The sequence below is a fragment of the Sapajus apella genome, unplaced genomic scaffold (assembly GCF_009761245.1).
Source record: "Sapajus apella isolate SASKATOON/1434 unplaced genomic scaffold, GSC_monkey_1.0 scaffold112, whole genome shotgun sequence".
NCBI classification, from domain to species: domain Eukaryota; kingdom Metazoa; phylum Chordata; class Mammalia; order Primates; family Cebidae; genus Sapajus; species Sapajus apella.
The window spans coordinates 4,692,209-4,705,341 of NW_022437052.1; the positions used below are offsets into that span (position 1 = coordinate 4,692,209).

At 45.2% G+C, this 13,133-nt stretch overlaps 1 protein-coding gene and 1 pseudogene across 4 annotated transcripts in view; both read right to left on the reverse strand.

Annotated features, from left to right (window-relative positions):
* Nucleotides 1–13,133, reverse strand: part of DNAAF5 (dynein axonemal assembly factor 5) — a 70,266-nt gene that overhangs the window by 35,572 nt on the left and 21,561 nt on the right. For all 3 annotated transcript variants that reach the window (XR_004263220.1, XM_032259908.1, XM_032259907.1), the window contains exons 3-4: nt 1,544–1,668; nt 960–1,078 (exon numbers count right to left, since the gene is read on the reverse strand). Coding sequence is in view for 2 of the 3 variants with exons in the window: in XM_032259908.1 (XP_032115799.1) it covers nt 960–1,078; nt 1,544–1,668 (244 nt within the window). In the remaining variant the exon portion in view is untranslated. The remainder of the gene's footprint in view (nt 1–959; nt 1,079–1,543; nt 1,669–13,133) is intronic.
* LOC116537632 lies at nt 7,594–9,046 on the reverse strand (annotated as a pseudogene). Its single transcript, XR_004263221.1, has one exon. The product of XR_004263221.1 is annotated as a TAR DNA-binding protein 43 pseudogene (transcript).

Sequence of the window (13,133 nt, forward strand, 5' to 3'; positions counted from 1 at the left end):
ATTGATTTGGGCTGTGCATCTGATTGATTTGGGCTGGGCATCTGATTTGGGCTGTGCATCTGATTTGGGCTTCGTTTCACCTACTTTTTGTCCTTGTCAGGGAGTATCTATCATTCACTTTTGAGAAGATACCCTACAGATAGACTCAAGTGTTGAAAGCACTTGACTGCATCCAAGTAGAAGATAATGAGCCCTACCCCACCCCTCCCCGAGAGGAGAGTGGTTTCTAAAACAGATGAAGGCTAAGGTAGGCTGGCAGCGTGGCAGAGCAAGTGTGCTGGGCCTGGGTGCCTCCAGGCAGACCTGCTGGACTCTGCACAGAGAGAGGCATGGGTGCACATGGGTGCCAGCAATGTGGCCAGGGAGTAAACATGGGAATGGTGGGAAGCCACACAGCAGGGGACCCTGTTCCCAGGGTGGAAATCACATGGAACCACAAAGACCTCACCTCATCCATGGCCCTCGTGCCCAGCTCTGTCTTGGTGAAATGATGAGCCCCTCATCCCACTGTTTCCAACACCCCCTGACCACCAGCAGAGCTGCCCAGGAACCCAGAGTTCAACGCACCCTCACATGCACAGCCAAGGGAGCGGAGTGGGCTGTCTAGCTGTGTGTGGGACGCTTTAGGAAGCCCACGGCCTTTTAAAAATAAAGCTGGCCTAGAGGAGGGGAGAGGCCACTGCAAGATGTATGGGTTCTCCCAGACGCTGAGGAGAGATGTGCTCTGCCCAGGATGCAAGGAGGTCCCAGGTACCTGGGATACAGGAGTCCCAGCCTAATGCGGGGTGATGACTGCACCTTCCCGACGTGGCCGCCTGGGCTCAGAATGCCTGTCCCTTACCCACAAATCTGCCTGGGCTCAGAATGGCAAGAGCTGAAGCTTCCTTCAGGCTCAGAAGCCCCTTTCCCACCCAACAAGGACTCATCTCCCGGTGCTTGCCTCTGCCGTGGCTACTCACCATGCAGAGGGTAATGGGGTGGGGGGGGAGGGGCAAAGTCCAGCTTGTCCTTCAGGTCCTCCTCATTCTCCCTCTGCCACTGCAGGCCGACGTCCTCCCAGAGGCTAGCAGCCAGCTGCCTAAGGCACAACAGACAGATGACAGCAGCTCAGGGCAGGGCACACGGGGGAGGGCCCTGCAAGTTCCCAAGGATGTCCAGGAGGCCCCAGGGCTGGGCCAGGATTCGGGTTGCCCACAGACCTCACTGTGTGAGAGCGGGAAGCTCCCTGACCCCCGAAAGGGTAGACCAGAAATTCTGTTCATCTTGTGAGCACTTCATTGACAGTACAAAAAGGGGCCATCTGATCTCTGTTCATGTGCTCAGTCAAATGTTAAAACAATGGGAAGTGATATTTACAAAACAGGAGGCCTACTGTATGGCATATCATCTCAGAGCACAGGGACGAGGGGACATGAGCAGGTTTCTGTGACAGATTCCAAGCGAAGGGGAACCACCACTGTTGGGCACTACTGTTTAGGAAAAGCAGTCCTTGATAAACCAGACGCAGAGCTCGTGGCTGCCTGCTGGACGCCTGCCCACGTACCTGACCTCGGGCATCTCATCATCAAGGGTGCTGAGCAGCAGAGGGATGAGCTTGTGGAAGAAGGAGTAGCGGTCACGCAGATGCAGCAGCCAGCCGCCCACCACAGAAGCCACTGCCCGCCGGACCTGTGCACGAGAAGAAGGGGTGAGGATTCGTGTAGGCAGAGGGGATGCGGGGGTTGGTGCCATGGTGCAGCTCTGAGTGCTGCCATGCCGGCGCCGCCCGAGGCAGAGGCGCATGGCTGGGGTCCTGGGAGCCACAAGCCTGGGTCCCGGCCTGGCCTCTGCTCCCCAGGCAGCTCTGCCAGCCCCCACTGGCTGGGCCGGAGAGGAATGCTGCTGTCCCGAAGGCTCATGCAAGTCCCTCATGCCCTGGCCTGGTCCAACTGGCAAGAGCAGCTACCCTAGCTGCTGCATGAGCTGTGCCGCATGTTCAAAGTATTCTGCATGAAAACCTCCTGGCCAGGTTGGGCCCTGTCTCACCCTGGGTGCTTAGTGAGTCATGGCTACAGCAAGTGTGGTGCACAGTGGCTATGCCTCAAACACTTCTGGTCCCAGAGTCCACGGCCTCTGGAGGAAACCAGCAGGGTCCCCAGATGTCTGAAGAGGGGGTACTTGGGCCTCTGCCTACCTTGCCTACACAAGTGGAGGAAACCAGCTTAACATACACCAGGTGCCCCAGCTAAGCTTCTGAAGGGCAGTGCCTGAGACGGGGACCAGCACCAACACTCCTCAAAGAAGGGAAGTGGGACAGGCCAGCAAAAAGCTGGACAGCCACAGACTGTTCCTAGGAGCTCTGGGGTGTGGATGAGCTGCAGAGCCGTCCCCCATGACGCCAGGGGCCAACTCTGTGGTGTCTTCAGTCCCTGGCTGCGCTGTGGGATGCAGGAGCCTCATTCCTCCTGACACTGTGGGTGAAGTGTCTCTGCCCAGCCACGCATCATTAGCAACAGCACTTACAGCTGATCGTAGGTACAGGGAAGTTGAGCAGCAGCTGTGCCCATGGCATGTTCACTAGCTGGGACTCAGAGGAGGGGCTGCTCCGCCCTGGCTCAAACAAGGCACAGAGCCAAGCAGATTGCACCGAGGCCTTGCCCCTGCTGGCCTGGGACCTGGGCCCTGGGCCCTGGGCCCTGGCCTGACCTCTCCAAGGTTCATTCCCACCTGGAATATGAGAAAGAATGACTTACAGGGCTTGTCACTAAGGTCCCACGAGGAGTGGACAAGTTCATGCAAGGAAAGGCCCATCACACCTGATTCCCACTCCCCGTGTGGTATGTACAGGTGACTCTGGGTGTGCAAACAGCAGGGAAGCAGACGAGAGGACACAGGAATGTGTGGTGCATTTGTGAGGGTTATTCACTGACACAAGGTCTTACTAGCAACCAAAAATACAAGTACTCAGATAACAACCAAGAGAAACCCAAATCGACACCATGGCCACTCCACCACCTGGCTAGAGATCCCCACAGAATAAGCTGTCACTGTTGTCTTCATGCACAGTACCTGGCGGGTCTCGAGCAAAGATGCCCCAAGGTTGAATGCAGGTGACAGGCACCACTCACAGCCACACCTGCCACAACGCTAATCTAGGTGAGTGGCAAGCTCCAAGCTCAGCCAGTGCCATGTGCTGAGATGCTGGAAAGCCCGTTGGGCAAAGGGCGTGACTGAGACAAGCCAGACTGCAGCCAGCCCTGCGCCCAAACGTGTACAGGGATGGGGCCCCCTCTGGGAGATGGGCAGGCGTCCAGGGCCACATGGCAAGGCCCGAGCACACTGTCCCAGGCCAGCAGCCGGGGAGCAGCCTGAACTCGCTGGGATTGGCCTCACTGCTTTCTCCTCCCTGACCTCCTGCACATCCTGCACGGGTGCCAGACTCTCTGCAGGGCCCTGCTCAGGACGGCCACCTGTCCGTTGAAACCCACAGATAGGCCTCTTTTGTAGAAAGGAGCTTCAAACGTCTCACCTCATGAGCAAGGACAGCTGCAGGGCCAGGTTTTGGGGCTGCTCCTGAGTCTCACGAACAGCCCCCTTTTCTATTAGTCTCTAGTTAGTATCATAAGAAACCTGCAAATTCCAATTAGCATGAGACAAATTATCCCTTTTTAGTTCAAAAACATCACTGAATACTGAACTGCCATGTAACAGTTTAACAAAGCAGGACATTTTTCAATTTTTTTTTTTTTAAAGCAAAATAAATGGATTAGAAGACTTCTCAAGAAGGGTGGATATAAACAAGCCCAGACTGCAGACTATAGTAAATGCCTAACAACATCGACCATCAGCCACCAGCATCCAGAGCATCCAGGAAAACATGACCTCACCAAGTGAACTACATAAGGCACTGGTGACCAATCCCGGAGTGACAGGGATATGTGACCTTTCAGACAGAAAAATCAAAATAGCTGTTTGAGGAAGCCCAGCACAATCTAAGATAACACAGAGAAGGAATTCAGAATCCTATCAGATAAATTAACAGATATTGAAATAATTAAAAAGAATCAAGCAGAAATTTTGGAGTTGAGAAATGCAACTGGCATACTGAAGAATGCAATGGAGCTTCTTAACAGCAGAACTGATTAAGCAAAAGAATTCGTGAGCAGCTTGAAGACAGGTTATTTGAAAATACACAGAGGAAACAAAAGAAAAAAGAACAGAAAGAATGAAGCACACTTACAGGATCTCAAAAATAGCCTCAAATGGGCAAATCTAAGAGTTCTTGGTCTCTGAGAGCAGGCAGAGAGACAGAGATTGGGGTAGAACATTTATTCAATGGATAATATCAAAGAATTTTCCAAACCTAGAAAAAGATGCCAATACTCAAGTACAAGAGGACTTAACCCAAATAAAAGCAGATTAAACACAAATAAAACTACCTCATGACATGTAACAATCAAACGCCTAAAGATCAAGGATGAAGAAAGGATCCTAAGAGCAGCAAGAGAAAAAACAAATCACATGTGGGGTAACTCCAGCATGCCTGGCAATGACTTCTCAGTGGAGACCTTACCAGCTAGGAGACAGTGGCTCGGCATATTTAAAGTGCTGAAGGAAAGTAAACTTTTACTCTAGAATAGTATATCCAGTGAAAAATCCTTCAAACGTGAAGGAGACAGACTTTCCCAGACAAACAAAAGCTGAGGAATTTCATCAACATCAGATCTGCCCTACAAGAAATGTTAAAGGGAGTCCTTCAATCTGAAAAATAAGGATGCTGAGGAGCAATATGAAAGCATCTAAAGGAATAAAACTTACTGGTAACAGTAAGCACACAGAAAAACACAGAATGTTGTAACACTGTAACTGTTATGTATAAACTACTCACATCTTGAGTAGAAAGGCTAAAAGACGAGCCTATGAAAAACAAGTAACTGGCCAGATGCGGTGGCTCATGCCTGTAATCCCAGCACTTTGGGAGGCCGAGGCGGGCAGATCACCTGAGCTCGGGAGTTCAAGACCAGCCTGGCCAACATGGTGAAAACCCGTCTCTACAAAAAGTACAAAAATCTGGGTGTGGTGGTGGATGCCTGTAATCTCAGTTACTAGAGAGGCTGAGGCAGGAGAATTGCTTGAGCCTAGGAGGCGGAGATTGCAGTGAGCCAAGATCACACCACTGCACTCCAGCACAGGTGACAGAGTGAGACTCTGTCTCAAAAATAAAACAACAAAAATAACTAAATAAAAATAAAAATAACAACAACAACTTTTCAAAACAAAGTATAATAAGATATCAACAAAAACAACACAAAGTTAAAAAGCAGAGGGGATGAAATTAAATTATAGAGTTTTATTCATTTTTTTCTTTATTTTTGCAAACAGTGTTCAGCTGTCATCATTTTAAAATAATGGGTTACGTTATTTGCAAGCCTCATGGTAACTTCAAATCAAAAACCCTACAACAGATAACAAACACACACCCAAAGGAAATTAAAACAAACCATCAGAGAAAATCATCTTCATAAAAAGGAAGAGAAGAAGGCAAGAAGGAAGAGCAGACCACAAAACCAAACAGCAGGAGTGCATCCTTACTTATCAGTAATACTGAATATCAGTAGACTAAACCCTCCATTCGGAAGACAGAGTGGCTGAATGGGTCAAAAACAGGACCCAGCTATCTGCTGCCTACAAGAAACACATGTCACCAAAAGGCACACACAGACTGCAAATGAAGGTATGCAAAAAGATATTCCAATGCAAATGGAAACTAAAAAAGAGCAGAAGCAACTATACTTAGACAAGACAGATTCTGAAGAATGAAAGCCATTTAAAGAGACAAAGGTCATTACATAATGATAAAGGGGTCAATTCAGCAAGAGGATAAAACAACTTTAAATATATATGCACCCAATATTGGAATATCCAGATATGTAAACCAAATATAATTAGAACTAAAGAGAGAGACAGACTCCAACACAGTAATAGCTGGAGACTTCAATACCCCACTTCCAGTATTAGACAAATCATCCAGAGAGAAAATCAACAAACATCGGACTTAATCTGCACTAGAGACCAAATGGACCTAGTAGATATTTAGAGAATGCTGCATCCAACAGCCATGGAATACACATTCTTCTCCTCAGCACACGGCTCATTGTCAAGGATAGACTATATGTTAGACCATAAAACAAGCCTTTTTTTTTTTTTTAATCAGTTTTATTTAAGAATTTCCAACATTGACAACTCTTATAAAAAGCATCCAAGCACAAGACACAGAAATGCAGCAAACAGCATTCTTATGGGTAGCTAACAGACGTTAGAACTTCCACCCTTCTTTGAGACACCTGAGCTCGCTAGTGAACTCTGCTTCCAAGTACTCCTGCAAAGCACACCACAAGCTCAGTCCATGTTCTCAACCCATCAGCTTCAGTTCACATGACCACACTTACATATCAGTAACAGAAGAGAACACACGCCATACAGCATTCACAGCAGTTGGCAAAGGGTAGGGAGAGTACGAGTATCGTTTCACTCAACACATTCAACTAATGTGGGTTATCTAAGAACAAAAACTCACTTAAAGTCTTCCAACAGATGTGGATGTCCTTTGAATGCAAAAAAAACATTCGTAAGTTATTTGCTATCATTGCTCTCTGCACACTCTCTCACCAAAGCCACAGAATTGAGAGACACATCTCGCCAAGTTAAAAAATATCCATTATGCACCACCAAGTCTCTGCATGCGCTCTCTCCTTTTCTCGCTCATACTAGCCTTTCATACCTCGACACCACCACCAATCCCACACAAGGTTTCAAAAGTTCAAACAGCTTTCTGGTGCCATATCACAGCCTTGCGTTCATAGCGTTGATACGACTCCATGAAATAAAGAGTAGCGGATAAAAATGGGACACCCACTGTCAAAGACGTGGCCTGTGATGCATGATGACGAATTCTTGAACGAGAAAGCACGTAGACAGACGTATTCCTATGGCAGAGTATTTACAGCACTACTTTCAATGAAGCGCTTCTTCCACAAACATTTGAAATGAGATGAACTGCAGAGATTAAATGAAGGCTTCACATTGTACTTTTGCATATGAGGGGAGACAAGTGTTAAAAAACAAAACAAAAGAACCAAACACCGTGACACCATGATCTCCCAAAAGGAGATTTTCTTAAGGAAGAAAATCCATGTGTGGGATTCAAGTTAAAACAAGGAGTAAAGAATGTAGTTCTAAACAATGGTTTCCATTTTGAACATGCGAAGAATTCACGTGACAAGTTCAGGTATAAAATATTACACGAGAGCCGGGCACGGTGGCTCAAGCCTGTAATCCCAGCACTGTGGGAGGCCGAGGCGGGTGGATCACGAGGTCAAGAGATCGAGACCATCCTGGTCAACATGGTGAAACCCCGTCTCTACTAAAAATTCAAAAAATTAGCTGGGCATGGTGGCGCGTGCCTGTAATCCCAGCGACTCAGGAGGCTGGGGCAGGAGAATTGCCTGAACCCAGGAGGCGGAGGTTGCGGTGAGCCGAGATCGCGCCATTGCACTCCAGCCTGGGTAACAAGAGCGAAACTCCGTCTCAAAAAAAAAAAAAAAAAAAAAAAAAAAAATTACACGAGAAACCTTTTGATACCAATTGTAGTATGTTGGTTTACCAATCAGGCAAACAGCAGTTCACTTTCAACCACTCAATATTTCAACCTTTCATGTAACAAAACTTAGAAAGTTCCTTTAGCTCTTCCTTTTTCTAAAGAAAAATGTCAAAAATACTGCTGAATATACTCCACACTGAACAAACCAATTTTGAAAATTCTTAGTATATACGTATTTTACAATATACTTACCATGAGTTTAGAAAAATCTGAATTCCCACCATTCTATACCAACCAACCAGTCTACATTCCCCAGCCAGAAGACTTAGAATCCATGCCCGAGCCAAAGCCTCCATTAAAACCACTGCCTGACCCAGCATTTGATGCTGATCCCCAACCAATTGCTGCACCAGAATTAGAATCACTATAAGAGTTATTTCCAGAACGGAAGGCCTGGTTTGGCTCCCTCTGCATGTTGCCTTGGCTTTGGTTATTACCTGATGGGCCTGACTGGTTCTGCTGGCTGGCTAACATGCCCATCATACCCCAACTGTTCTGTAGCGCTGCCTGGGCTGCAGCCATCATGGCTGGATTAATGCTGAATGCGCCAAAGTTCATCCCGCCACCCATATTACTACCTTGATTGTTTCCCAAACCAGCTCCACCCACTCTGCTATTACCAAATCCACCCCGATTCCCAAAGCCACCTGGATTACCACCAAATCTTCCACTTATTTCTGTCTATTGCTATTGTGCTTAGGTTCAGCATTGGTTATATGAACGCTGATTCCTTTAATGATCAAGTCCTCTCCACAAAGAGATTGCACAATCTGATCATCTGCAAATGTAACAAAGGCAAGGGCCTTCAACGGCTTGGGGATGAAGACATCCATCGCCTCCCCGTACTTGGAGAAGAACTGCCGCAGCTCATCCTCTGTCATGTCCTCTGTACAGTGCCCCACAAACACTTTTCTGCTTCTCAAAAGCTCATCTGCGCTTTGCTTAGAGTTAGGAAGTTTACAGTCACACCACCGTCCGTCTATCATATACCGCTGTGACATTACTTTCACGTGTGTTTCATATTCCGTAAAACGAACAAAACCAAACCCCTTTGAATGACCAGTCTTAAGATCTTTCTTGACCTGCACCATAAGAACTTCTCCAAAGGTACTAAAATAGTCTTTCAGGTCCTGTTCAGTTGTTTTCCATGGGACACCCAACACTATTAAATCAGATGTTTTCTGGACTGTTCTTTTCACTTTCACTGCTGATGACGCATCTGTCTCATCCATTTTTCTTTTGTTATCTTTGGGATAGTTGACAACACACACCAGATTTCCCCAGCCAGCATTGGGGACATGCAGAATTCCTTCCACTGGCCAGACACCTCTCATACATTGAGACACTGAATTCCTGTAGTGAAGCCCACAAACCCCTGGAAACTGGGCTGTAACCGCAGACAGCAGCATAGTCCCATCATCTTCCGATGGTATTTCAATGGGCTCATCATTCTCATCTTCAGTTACCCAAATATATTCAGACGTCTTTTACTTTTCTGCTAGGTCGCTGCTGGGAAGCGTGATAGGGACAGCGAGGCTGCGATGGACCCAAGCGCAGCTCAGCAACTGTTTCACTCCCACAAAATCAAAACAAGTCTTAAAACATTAAATTAGAAGTTAATAACAAGAACTTTGGGAACTATACAAATACACAGAAATTAGATGATATGCTCCCAAATGACCAGTGGGTTAATAAAGAAATTAAGAAGGAAATTTAAAAAGTTCTTAAATGAAAACGGAAACACAATATGCCAAAACAGCAAAAACACCTGCATCCAAAAAGTAGGCAAATGCAAACAGCAACCTAACAATGCATCATAAAGAACTAGGAAAGCAAGAGTAAACCAAACCCAAAATTAGAAGAAAAGAAGATAAAAGCAGAAATAAATGAAATAAAAAAATACAAAAGACCAGCAAAACGAAAAGTTGGTTTTTTGAACAGATAAGCAAAATCAACAAATCTTTAACCAGACCAAGACAATGAGAAGACCCAAGTAAATAAAATCAGAGATCAAAAAGGGCACATTACAAAATTGATATCGCAGAAATTCAAAGGATCATTAGAGACTAACATGAGCAACTACACCATGAGCAACTACATCATGAGCAACTTCAACACAAGCAACTTCACCACAAGAACCACACCGTGAGCAACCTCACCGTGAGCATTCACACTGCTAGCATCTACACTGTAAGCAACTACACCATAACCACACTGTGAGCGACAACACCATGAGACACTATACCATGAGCAACGACACCGTGAGCAACCTCACTGTGAGCATCCACACCAGAGCAACCACACCGTGAGCATCTACATTGTAAGCAACTATACTGTGAGTAACCACACTGTGAGCAATGACACCATGAGACACTACACCATGAGCAACCACACCATGAGCAACTACATCATGGGCAATGACACTATGAGCATCTACACCGTGAGCAATCATACCATGAGCAATGACACCGCAAGCAACAACACTGTGAGCATCTACACCATGAGCAACTACACTGTGAGGAACCACACCACTACCATCTACACCACAAGCAACCCCCCCCGCAAGCAACTACACCATGAGCAACAACACTGCAAGCATCTACACCATAACTACACTGTGAACAACCCCATGGGAATGACACTGCAAGCAACGATGTCATGAGACACTATTCTGTGGGCAACCACACTGTGAACTACACTGTGAGCAACCACATCATGAGCAACACTGTGAGCATCCATACCACAAGCAACTTTGCTGTGAGCAACCATATCGTGAGCAACCACACCTCAATGACACCATGAGCATCTACACTGTGAGCAACCACACCTGAGCATCTATACTGTGAGCAACCACACTACAAGCAACTATACTGTGAGCAACTACACCATAAGAAACCACACTGTGAGCAACCACACCACGAGCGAACTATACTGTGAGCAACTACACTGTGAGCAACCACACTGTAAGCAATGACACTGTGAGCATCTACACCATGAGCAATGACACTGTGAGCAACTACACCGTGAGCAACTACACCACGAGCAACCGCACTGTGAGCATCTACAGCATGAGCAATGACAACGCGAGCATCTACACCATGAGCAACCACACACACGAGCAACCACACTGCAAGCAACACTGTAACACTGTGCGTAACAACACCGCGAGCACCTACACTATGAGCAACTTCACCATGAGCAACAACACTGTGAGGAACGCTGAGAGCAACGACACCATGAGAAACAGTGAGCAACTTCACCATGAGCAATGACACTGTGAGCAACAACGTAAGCAACTACACCATGAGCAACTACACTGTGAGCAACCACACCATGAGCAACCACATCACAAGTAATGACACTGTGAACAACAATACCACAAGCATCTACACTGTGAATAAACTATGCTATGAACAACTACACTGTGAGCAACTATACTATAAGCAACTATATCATGATCAACATCATGGTGAGCAACTTCATCGTGAGCAACTACACCATTAGCAATGACACTATGAGAAACTACACTGTAAGCAACAACAGCAACTACACTGTGAGCAACTTCACTGTGAGCAATGACATGGTGAGCAACTACACTATGAGCAACTATATCATGAGCAACTACACTGTAAGCAACTACACCGTGAGCAACTACACTGTGAGCAACACCATTAGCAACTACACTATGAGCAACTACACCACGAGCAACTATTCCATGAGTAAGTATACCACGAGCAACTACACTATGAGCAATTATATGCCAATAAATTGGAAAACCTAGAAGAAATGGATAAATTCCTAGACACATACAACCTACCAAGATTAAATCATAAAGAAATCCAAAACTTGAACAGACCAGTAACAAGTAATGATATTGAAGCTGCAATAAAAAATCTCCCAGCAAAGAAAAGCCCAGGACCCAATACTTCACTGCCAAATTCTACCAAACATTTAAAGAACTAATACCACTCCTACTCAAACTATTCAAAGGAACAGAAGAAGGAATACTTCCAAACTTAATTTACAAGGCCAGTACTATCCTGATACCAGAACCAGACAATGATGCAATCAAAAAAGAAAACTACAGGACAATATCCCTGATGAACACTAATGCAAAATTTCCTCATCAAAACACTGTTTCAACAGCACATTAAAAAGATCATTTGTCATGACCAAGTGGGATTTATTCCAGGTATGCAAGGATGGCTCAATATATACAAATCCATCAATGTGATATATATCAACAGAATGAAGGCCAAGAACTATATGATTATTTCAATTGATGCCCCAAAAGCATTTGATAAAATTCAACATCCCTTCATGATAAAAATCCTCAAAAAACTGGCTATAGAAGGAGCATACCTCAGCACAACAAAAGCCACATGCAAGAGACCCACAGCTAGTATCACACTGAATCAGGAAAAACTGAAAATCTTTCTTCTAAATGTGGAGCAAGACAAGGATGCTTGCTTTCACCACTCTTAGTCAACATGGTACTAGAAGCTCTAGCTAGAGCAATTGGAGAAGAGAAATAAAAGGAATCCAAACGGAAAAGGAAGAAGTCAAATGATCCTTGTTTGTAGATGATATAATCTTAGATTTGGAAAAACCTAAAGACTCCACAAAAAAACTATTAGAACAGATAAACCAATTCAGTAAAGCTGCAGGATACAAAATCACCAAACAAAAATCAGTAGCATTTCTATATGCCAACAGTGAACAATCCGAAAAAGAAGTCAAGAAAGGAATTCCATTTACAATAGCTACAAACAAAATAAGATACCTACGAATTAACGAAAGTGAAAGACCTCTACAATGAAAACTATGAAACACTGATGTGAGAAAATTGGAGAGGACACATACACAAAATGGTATACTCCATGTTCATGGACTAGAAGAATCAGTATTGTTAAAATGTCCATACTACCCAAAGTATCTACAGATTCAATGCAATCCCTATCAAAATACCAATGACATTCTTCACAGAAATAGAAAGAATAATCCTAAAATTTATACGGACCCTCAAAAGACCCTGAATAGCCAAAGGCATCCTGAGCAAAAGCCAAAACAAGACAAAAACAAAAAACTGGAGGAATCACATTACCCGACTTCAATTCATACTACAGAGCTACAGCAACCAAATCAGCACAGCACTGGCACAAAAACAGACACATAGACCAATGAAACAGAACAGAGAACCCGGAAATTAAATCCATACATCTACAGTGAACTCGTTTTTGACAAAGGTGCTAAGGACAAACATTGAGGAAAGGACAGTCTCTTCAATAAATGGTGCTGGGAAAACTGGATATCCACATACAGAAGAGTGAAACTGGACCCCTATCTCTCACTTTATATAAAGATCAAATCAAAATGGATTAAAGACCTAAATCTAAGACCTCAAACTATGAAACCACTACAAGAACACATTGGGGAAACTCTCTAGGATGTGGTCTGGACAAAGGTTTCCTGAGTAAAATCCCCAAAGCACAGG